The 11,384-nt window shown below is 29.9% G+C and overlaps 1 protein-coding gene and 1 pseudogene across 1 annotated transcript in view; both read left to right on the forward strand.

Moving 5' to 3' along the window:
* The window catches only part of LOC105617205 (probable glutamate receptor), a 5,402-nt gene extending 1,836 nt beyond the window's left edge, over nucleotides 1-3,566 (forward strand). Inside the window, exons 4-9 of the mRNA XM_012198771.1 lie at nucleotides 359-529; nucleotides 777-1,030; nucleotides 1,891-2,099; nucleotides 2,275-2,549; nucleotides 3,243-3,437; nucleotides 3,500-3,566. Of these exons, the coding sequence (XP_012054161.1) occupies nucleotides 359-529; nucleotides 777-1,030; nucleotides 1,891-2,099; nucleotides 2,275-2,549; nucleotides 3,243-3,437; nucleotides 3,500-3,566 (1,171 nt within the window). The remainder of the gene's footprint in view (nucleotides 1-358; nucleotides 530-776; nucleotides 1,031-1,890; nucleotides 2,100-2,274; nucleotides 2,550-3,242; nucleotides 3,438-3,499) is intronic.
* A 5,200-nt stretch (nucleotides 3,567-8,766) lies between these two features.
* The window catches only part of LOC105617206, an 8,952-nt pseudogene continuing 6,334 nt past the window's right edge, over nucleotides 8,767-11,384 (forward strand).

Genomic DNA, 11,384 nt, shown 5'->3' on the forward strand with positions numbered 1-11,384 from the left:
TATATATATATATATATATATATATATATATATATATATATATATATATATACTCTATTATACTATTAAATCAAAGTTTCAGTTTAAGAATTGTTTTTTAATTGCTTTTTTTAATTATGATAGTTTTTAACAAAATTGTAAGCAATCAAAATCCAAATTATTGTTTTTATGGATACGAAATGCAATATGATAAATTTGTGGGTCATGAAATATATTATAGCAAACATAGAACTGCTATATACATAACTATATAACATATATGTAAATACATCTATTTTATATCTATATATATATATATGGCAGTTTATTCAATTTGTTAGGATATTCGCTAACTCAAAAATCCATATTTTTGCTTTAGGGTAAGTTTTGAAGTCACGAATAACTGGGGATTTTTTAGCAAGAATGGTTCCTGGAGCGGAATGTCCGGGATGTTACAACGACGTGAAATCGATATCGGCGGCACTGCCACATTTTTGGTGCCGGAACGTGTCGGTGTTATGCAATTCATCCAATTATATACAGATACGAGGTAAAAAGATTATTATTTATCAAATTAAAGCGTAATTTAATTAATTTTTTACGCCTTTTTAATAACAACATTAGGAAGAGATATGAAGTAATTAAAACTTCAGTTAAAAAAAATTTATAATTTAACTTTCAAATGTAAGCTTGATTAAAAAAGGTTAAACTGTTATTATAATTTTAATTTTTTATTAAATTTTTCTCCATTTTATTATACTACAGTTATCGATATTTTTATGTACAAATCTGCTTAGCCTACGCTTTATATTTCGGCGACCTTTACTGTCGACTGTGAGCAACATATTTACTCTGCCTTTTCAACGGAATGTCTGGATAGCGCTTGCAGTATTTCTTATTTTGGACTTCTCTTTGCTCTATTTGTCCATCAAATGGGAATACTCTTGCGGTAGGAAGACAAAATCAGCAGCCTACTGGAATCAACTAAATCCTAGCAAGCCAACGGTCAGCGATAATCTTTTCATTCTTTTAGGCGCATTTTCTCAGCAAGGTAGAGAAACAATTTTTGATAATATAATTGTAGACTTGAAATATTATTAAAACGATTCACAAATATTATTCAAAAATCTTTGCAACAAAATTTTATCTTTTTCATGCAAATACATAAATCAAAACATTTATATACTAAACTAATTACTATACTAAAAAAAATTATTATTGGTAATTATAAATAAAATACTCTATTATAAAGAAACAATTTACTATAAAAATAGTTATCCTTATAATTAAAAACATTTAAAGTATAATTCAAGAAAATAATTTTTTATTATTGCACATTTTTTAGAATGAAAAAATATGTTCTTACATAAAACTTGTGTTTAATAAAAGTATAAAAAATTAAATAAAAGTAAAGAAATGTTATGTCTAGGAAATATTTACAATGTATTTTTTTAAATAACGAAAATATTTCTTTTACCAAAAGTAACTTCATTTTTAAATCAATAAAAAATGATTTTACTTTGAAAATATAGATTTTTGTACGTTGTTGTTATTAAAACTTTGTACGGCTACATACGTCGAAACACACGTACTTTCGGATATGCTGCTAATCAAAATTTTTCTATTCTTTTTCCAATTCTCTCTATTAGTGAATAATTGTGTTTTTGTTTCGACAAAACATTCTCTTCATTGATTATAAATCATTTATTTTAGAGATATTTCATTGAAACAAAAAAGGATTTTAATTATTTGGAAAGTAATTATTTCTTTCAATTCAGAATTTATAATTCAAAAAAATGTATTTATTTAAAACAAGTATTTTTTTCTGTGTATTTTATGATTGTACGGATTAAATTATTTTTATTTCGTTTCACATGAAATTAATAAAATTATTATATTTCTGTCTTGCAGGATATTCGTACGAGCCCTATAGAATTTCATCTCGAATAGTTACTCTTATGTTATTACTTGCCTCGTTAAGCTTCTATGCGGCTTATACAGCAAATATCGTGGGTTTGTTACAATCTACCACGGATTCTATCAAAACTCTTCCGGATCTTCTAAATAGTCCTTTGAAGATGGGTGTGCACAATATAGTATATAGTAAATATTATTTTCAGGTAAATCGGTAAATCAAAATTATGTGAATTAATGATATGAAAACTTTTATTTATGTAATTATATTTATTATATAATTTATTATCAAATACTTGGACTTATTATAGTGTAAAGTTATTAGTAGCAAAAAATACTTGTTTTAAATAAAATTGAAAAATAGAGTTCTTTGGATGATAGTCTTTCCGAGATCCCGTTAGAAAGGCAATCTTGGAACAGCGAATCGAGCCGAAAGGAAGCAAAGCTAACTGGGTGTCTGTAGAAGAAGGTGTAACCCGCATAAGAAACGAACTCTTCGCATTCCATGGTGAGATTGGTACGGTTTATCAACTAATGCAAGACACGTATTTGGAGGAAGAGAAGTGCGGTTTGACTGAGATTGATTTCCTAAATCATTTATATCCGCTTCTTGCGATACAAAAGCAATCACCATATTCAGAGATATTTAAAACTGGGTAAATAATATCTCAAATTATCTTCACGATATAGACATGATGTTTTCAAATCTTTAAAGAAGAATGTTAAAAAATCATTTTTTACTATATTTAAGTCATTCTATTCTGACAGAAAAGCTTTTATAAAAACTACATAGATTGAGACAAGATCTTAGAAATTATTAATTTTTCATTATAGATATTCGTAGTGGGGCGTAGAGCGGCGTTGTTTCTTTGAAAAATCTAGAAATCCTCTGCCATCAAACAACGCCATTCTATGTCCCATTACAAATATCTATGAAAAACTAAGAATTTCTATGACAAACAAACCTCACTCTACGTTCCACTACGAATATTTACAAAAAATTAAGAATTTCTAAGATCTTGTCTCAATCTATGTACTTTTTCATACAACTTTTTTTCGCCAGAGTAGCATAATGTTCTCACCATTTCTCGAATAAATGATTGTTGATTATTTTCCATCTTCTGACTCAAACAATAATTCTTCAAGGTCTATTCAAGTGTAAGTTGACAGAATCAATACTTTTTAGCATTCTCCTTTACATAAAATTTCCTAGAAGTTTAAAGTCTAACATAAAAATGTTACGTAGTTTTAAAAGCGGATTTTATTGATGTTATTTCTAAGAACATACTGTGTGAATATACGAACCATTATATAATAATTCTCGGAACGTTCGGAAATTATGTTTTCAGAGGTCTAAAATTACGAGAATACGGACTTAAATATCGCGAAGAATATCGCTTATATACGAGAAAACCAGTGTGTTCGAGTCAGACCAGATTCATCACGATCGGTTTTACAGAATGCTATTTCGCACTAGTTATAATGGGTTACGGAATGCTCCTCTCTATAATCGTATTTGTGTTTGAGTTATTATGGCATAAGAGGTAAGATTTAAGAGACACTTCATTATCATGCCTTGTTCGACTTGTTATATTTTTTCTCGTAGGCAAACTATGCACGCGATAAAAGAAATGTCAAATTCAGAAACCAACATTGAGGAACGTCTTGATTAAATGCCTGCAGAAATGGATACTAATCCGAAAGAAATCAAGAGGCATCTAATTTTTCTGAACTTTTAATTGCATTAAATCTAATCGAATTAAGAATTTTATAAAAAAGTTTTATTAGAATGATTTTTATTACTTTGTAACATATACATTTTTTAGTAATAAGTGTAAATTGTGAATCGATAATTACTTTAATATGTTATTTAATGTATAAAATTATCAAACTTATATGCTATTTCCTTTAATAAAATCAACAATTCCTTTTATTCCAGAAAACACTGTGTGAAATAAGTTATTAGTAAAATAACTGCATAATTAATAAATCTTAAAAGTTTTATTTATTATTTTACTTACATAATTTGAAATTAATTACTTACAAAATAAAATAAATAAATTTTACAAATTATAATAATTCACAATTAAAATGAATCACAACAGCGATATGTAAGAATTGGCTGCGTTTGGCAGAGAAAATTGATCAATGAGTGCTCAGCCTTTTTTACTGAATTAATGCAGTCGTGATTCAAGTTGGCAAAGCGACTACCAGGTATATAAATATGAAACCGAAATTTTTTTATAGAAAATACACGTTTATTGTTATTATGAAAATGATAAAAAATATTTTATTCGAAGTATTGCCCATCGGTAGCTATACATTTTTTCCACCTGTTTGACAATTTGTGGATGTCACGCCAAAAAAATTGTTCTTTTGAGCCAAACCAGTCATCTAGGCATTTTCGTACATCTTCGTAAGAAGTGAAGTGCTGCTGAGCAAGTGCGTGTCCCATCGATGCAAATAAGTGATAATCGGACGGAGCTAAGTAAGCCGCATGCGAAAGTATTTCCCAACCAAATGCCTCAATCGTTTCCTTGACCAGTTTTGCTGCGTGTGATGGTGCATTATCATGAAGCAAAATCTCTTTGTATTGCCTTTTTTGATATTCGTTTTTCACACAAAGTTTGATTCAAATTGATCATTTATTGTCGATACCGTTCCGAATTAACGGTTTCGGTATTAACAGGTTTTAGCTCATAATAGATCACACCTTTCTGATCCCACCAAACACAGAGCATTGTCTTGCGTCCATAGCGATTTGGCCTTGCAGTTGATGTCGATGGTTCGCTTGGAGTTACCCATGATCTTTTACGCTTAGGATTCTCAAAATATATCCACTTTTCATCGTCACAATTCGATGAAGAAATGACTTTCTTTTGTACCTGGCGAGCAGCATTTCGCAAGTGGTTTTTCGATTTTCCTGCTGTCTTTCATTCAGTTCATGTGGAACCCATTTTCCCATCTTCTGGATCTTTCCCATGGATTTCAAACGTGGAGACGGCTTCTCGTGTCACATTCAATTGATCCACGAGTTGTTGTTGAGTTTGAGCATCATCCTCATCCAACAATGCTTGCAATTCGCTGTCTTCAAACTTTTTCGGTGGTTTTCCACGTTCTTCGTTTCTCACGTCAAAATCGCCACTTTTGAATTTTTTAATCACTCAAAGCACTGTGATTTATCAAGAGCATACCGTAAGCTTCGACAAGCATTCGATGCGATTCTGCAGCAGTTTTCTTCAAATGGTAACAAAAAATCAATGCTGTCCGCAAATCGTAGTTTCCAGGCACAAAATTCGACATGTTCAACGCTATTAGAAATTATACTGTTGTATGAAACTTGTATTGTTGAAAATCTTTGTCAGATGTCAGAACAAGGAAATGGTGTCAATGGCGCCGTCTGATGGCAGTTATGGCCGTCTATTGGTAAATTCCGGTTTCATATTTATATATCTGGTAAACTTACATTCCAAAACGTTCTCTCCAAGGAAGATTTTACTTTATATATTATAATACTATAGTACTCGTATATGTTATTATACATTTCGAGTAAAATTTTTTCTCGGGGAGGATGTTTTAAGAGGAGAATCTGATTTAAAACGCTAAAAAATAGCTGTTTCTTTGCAAATTTTTTATGAACAAACCATGAAGCTGATCTTTCTAAAACTCTAGGGGTGATTTATTCAGAGTTGAGAAGTAATGCGTTACTTGTAATGCCATTCTTTTTTGATAAAGATCATTACTTTTTTCTGTCTTTAACGGTAACGATAACGTCGCGTTGTTATATTTTTGCAATAACGATAACGATTCAATAGTTATATTTATCGTTACTTTAATTTTTATTGGATGGATTAGATTGGATCATATTTTATATTGCTAGCACTGAAAGATATTTCACTTTTGTGAATGTACTTTTAGTTAATCAAGTTGTGTCGGTGTTATAACAAATGAACAAAATAGGAACTTTTTGCTTGTGTAAGTATACATATATTTTTACAATTTAACATTGTATTATATATAATATATATAAGGTTATTATTTGCAATAAATATAATTACGAAATGTTTACTTTCTTATTTTTATTTCTTAAAAAATATTTTATATTTTATATTTTATATTGCATTTCGATAGTTACTACAATACCAGTGTTGATAGTCTGTAATTCACATTATATATAAATATTACGGATTTTCAATGCTATAAGTGAATCTTGAAATTCTTAATAATGACATTAAAGTTTGAAAATAATATTTAATTTAAATTCGGTAACTGTTGAGTTTAATCCCCGATGATTGTTTCTGTCAGACTCGGTCATTTTTTATACAAAAACCCATCAAATGAACCTAAGTTTTATCAACATCGGAGAAAACTAACTCAATTTTCCGAAAAATAGAAAAAGTAACGATTCTTTACTTTTTCAAGTGACGATAATAGTAACACATTACTTTTTAAAATGAATAACTAATAATTGTAATGCGTTATTTTTTTTAGGTAACGTTCCTAACTCTGGATTTATTGTAAATTTGAAGAATACAAAATAATTTTTTAATAAATAAATAATAATAATAACAATATTTTTAATAAATTTTTAATAAATAATAACAATAATAAAACATGATTTATAAATCAATACTGTGCTTCGCAATCAGAGTTGTAAATTGGCATGCAATTTGAAGTCTGTAATTCTTACCTGAAATAAAAAAAACAAAAATTTTTTTTAATTAGATAACATTTTATCCTCGAATTAAAAAAAATAGAAGAAAAGTATCAAATTGTAAGAATTGTGGAACTTTAAAAAAAATAACGATTTTGAATAAAATTTATTTATGCAGAAATTTACAAGAAGTCAATTAGTCGAATAGGTTTTTAATAATCTTGCACGCCAATTTCGGAAAAATGATTTTGAGAAAAACGTATTTAAAATTTTCAGTATTAAAAAGTAATGCTTTTTTGACTTACCGCTAATCTACTATTCCAATACAGCAAACCTTCTGCTTCCTTACAAAACTTATTTTGTCGCATTAGTTGCAATATACGAGCTATATGAGCTTCTTAATCGGCTGCTGCAATAAATTGTGTTATGCTTAATCAGCGTCATTCCTGCTTCGTAATTCGATTGTCGTAATTATCAGCGAATATTTTACAATGTTGGCCAATATTTATTTCCAGCAATTACATTATCTTTGAAATACTAGAATAGCCTTCATTAAAGACACATGCGACAACGAAGGCGGTGATTTTGATAAGTTTTGCGTCAAAATAAGTGTTTTGAAGCGAAGCGCCAAATGGTGGAATTAAAACTCTCGTTTGAGTTTTGCATGTGCTTTCTTTGTAAATAAATAGGTATTCACTAAGAATAATATCAATAATACCGTGTTAGGGACCGAGAAATGGAGCATCCCGATCCCGTTGCGACCGAGTAATGAACGCTCCCGATCCCGTTGCGCACGTTATACCTGTTCCTCAGACTGTAATTGCAGTAATATTTCGGAAGAATTTTAGTCTAAAACTTTGCGAGTATTTTCTGATAGTAATATTATTGATTAAAGCAAAAAGAAAAATCGAAAATTTTAATGATCTAAAGATTCCTCTAGATTCCTTCCTTAATTAGAATGTACTCTTGGTCTGCTTGCCAAACAATTAAATATGATTGATTGGATCCATCTAGTAAGAATCAATCATGCTCATTTCACTCGACATGTGTCCCATGATGATTTCATGGTCTAGCCGCTTTGCCGGCGGTTCAGCTTGAATCTCGTCTATTATGATATATATACAAGATTATATATATATACAAGATACAAGAGGTCTGTTCTTTTTGGTTAAACTTTTGCATTAATTCATTTTTTCTTTTTTTCTTCTTAAAAGAAAAGGAAGAAAGTTTAACTGAAAAGGTCAGCTAAAAAGAACAAGCCTAAGAATGTTTGGGAATTGAAAGTATATAACAGAGAAACAAATAATTTTATAGGAAAAAAAATAAGTCAGAAATTTAGAATAAAATCTTTTCATATAAGACTTGTTTTCGAGAAAATCGATTTTAGATATTCGCCGAATTAATTGATCGCGATAAATTAAAATACATAAATGTTTACTTACAATTACAAAAGAATTATGTAAGTATTCGACAGAATAGACAATATTTTCACACACATTTACACGCGCGCGCGCACGCACAAACCATTTATAATATAATAAAATTCATTGCACGCGAATGTTCTGTTTATATTATGTATTCCTAATTATTCAGTATCAGGAAATACCACGTGCTTGGGCTTACATCAATGTAAATGTATTATACCATGTACTTACATGAGTATAGTGTATTGATTCTTGCACAGAAAACGCGACAACGCTAACCACGCAATGAAAATTGGCATGAGAACCAATCAATTTATTGCTTTACCATAAAAACGAAAGAATGATTGGCTAATGCGCTAACTTCCACAAAATGTGACGCGGTAGCCAATAAATTTACAGCTAAGTTTCTAAGATGTTCATTGGTTATCGCATCGCATTTTACTGTGCGGCAAGCTTTTCCGCGTCCAAGGGACCTATTTTAAAAAAAATATCGCATATGAAAAACCAGGAACGCATACTATAGTATGCGTTATATATACTATAGCATTTTTCTAGTTTTTCGTATGCGATACTTTTCAAGAATAAGGCCTCAGTATATTCACTATGTAGAAGCCATTATTGCAGGCTACGTCACATTTTACCGCGTGGTGTAAACGCATTGTCGTGTTCTGTGTGTAAGAACCATTATCGCATCCTGTTTGCTCCAGTCTATGGTCATACCACTATTTGAGTCGGAAAAAAAAGGAATCATCAGAAGAAGAAGAAGAAGAAGATGAAGAACCATATCACTAGATAATGTCTCGATTAAAAGATTGGACGCACATGTGCAGATAAGTATATATTTCACTTTCTTTCATAAAAAACACTCCTGCTATCATTTGATACATTATTAAGAAATGTGATCATACATATATGATCGAATCATGTAACTAATTAAAACAATTTTTGTAAAGAATGGAACTGGTAAAATGCAATAAATGCAGTTTTTACGTGCGGATGGAGGAAGACAAGACGAAGATACCGAAGAATGATAAGAAATTCAAAGAAAAAATCAAAAAAATTATACTTGCACGAGAAATGAGAATTGCGCTAATGTTGATAAAAGATCGGATAACAATCATGAAAAAAATAAAATACTAAGGAGACTTAATATTTGACTCAGGATATGATCATCACGTCACAGTTCGTTTGATAAATCAATTTTTGCATATTATTATATAAATTTGTACACACGATAATTTTCCGGTTCTTTACTATACAGGATAAGTTAGAGTAATTAAATCAGGCTTTTACTCTATAAGAAAATTATCGATTTCATACTTAATTATCGACTTAGTGATACGAAATCAGATGTGTGGATACATCGTGGGATTGCTGGTCTGGTCGCACCAAAAAAATGTGCATTTTTAATATTTATGTATAATAAAAATAAAATAATGTAACAATTTTCACAACTCAACGTTAAACGTATCTATACTCAGACCAACAATTCGCACGTTATCCATTCATCTGTCGTTAAATCAAAAATTAGGTGTACGGTTGATAATTTTCTCATAGAATAAAAAACTGGTTTAACTACCCTAATTCACCCTGTATACGATTCTTAAAGACTCGTCTAGACGACAAAGCATAACGCGGCGTAAAGATGCCATTACATGCAAGCGTCGAGCATCTGCGCAGATGCTTGAATTTTCAGACTCCTGCGCAATAATCTTCTGCATAGCTTCTTGATGTAAAATGATAAATTGTAGAAGGTTATGTTCTGATATACACTACTATCCTAACATATAATGCTAAAAATTTATATTTATTTACATTATATAAGTATAAACTAAGATTCCATTAGTGTATCGTAAATTAAATTCAATTTCAGTAAAATTATTAAACATATTACTGCGCATACTCTGACGTTCGACGCTGCTATATAAAGGCACCTTAAGAGCGCAGGCGCAGACGTGAGAGAATTATTCCCGATCATAGAGGCGCAACAGAAATAAATTTTATTTTTAATGCCTGCGTCCACGTTACGCCAGTTGTTTTTGCTGGCGCATTGTACGTGGTTACACGGTTTGAATCCTTAAAAACATGGATAAAGAAAATTATCATCGAGACGTCATAATCGTGTCTCCTGATAGTAATAAGAAAGATGATAATAATGGATCAGTAGAGAATAATATATCTGTTAGAAGAACGTGTGATATATATATATCCGTACATTTATTAACTTTGTGTATTCTATTACACAACTTTATATTAAAACACTGCTAGTAAAAAATCACAGCTGTTTTTCATCATCTATTTGTATCAACGACAATGTTTAAACATTCGTACGCTATCTTGCACTTATTTTGCGCCTGCGCCCTTGCGCCGCATCTTTACGCCTTGTCATGTAGACGAGCCTTAATAGCACAATACAATTGTCCAAATATTCTTTATTTATGGCCCAATATTTCTAATGTTTAATCAATATATGTCAATAAATTGCTATTTGGGATAAATATATTTGTGTGAGGTTAAGTTTTATAAGTATACAAAGATTGTGAATAACACAATCTTTAATATCTTATTACTTTAATGTCTTTAGAATATAGTACATATATATAAGTATTATATATTTAGAATATAGTACATATGATGCTTTGTTTAAACATGGCAAACAACTTTTATGCATAAATATTAGGTGTGGGAAAAAGTTCGTAGCGTTTTTCTCGTTAGATGGCATTAAAAAAACGCCACGAACTTTTTCCCATACCTAATATGTATAGATATACATAAATATTTATAAACATGTATAATCATGTATGAAATATGCCTATTCATATAGCACCACAAGTTTTCAGAAATATTTCAACTAAAAAGTAAAACATTTCCTATAAAAAAATTACAAAATACGTCTGCAACATTTTGAGACAACAACAGCTCTGAAATAACAAAATGTCCGCGATTGTTGCACATAAAACCTTGTTGAAAGGTTGATAAAATGTCGTAGAAAGAATCTGCAATCTTTTTGAAATGTTACCAAAGAGGTTTCAGTTATTTCTAGTACAAAAATATATACTTGATTGATTATTTAAATAATATTTTAATTTATTATGTCGACATAATAAATTTGAATATTAAGTATCAATTAAACATATATTTAAGTATCATTTCTGAAGTACTTAAAATTTATTAAGAGTTTTGTGCTGTGTTTACAGATTACAAAACTTATTAAAATAAATTTAAAGTAGTTCTTAAAAATAGTAATTATATCGCCAACTCTCTCTCTCTCTTCCAAGCAAAACAACAAATTCGATAACGTCAAAATGACATCAAAATGAATCGGAAATGATTGAAAAATGACTTTTAGTGATCATTTTAGAGTCATTTTGATATCATAATGATTTGTTCTGCTTGAGCTCTCTCTCTCTCTC

The sequence above is a fragment of the Atta cephalotes genome (assembly GCF_000143395.1).
Source record: "Atta cephalotes unplaced genomic scaffold scaffold00012, whole genome shotgun sequence".
In the NCBI taxonomy this organism is placed as follows: Eukaryota; Metazoa; Arthropoda; class Insecta; order Hymenoptera; family Formicidae; genus Atta; species Atta cephalotes.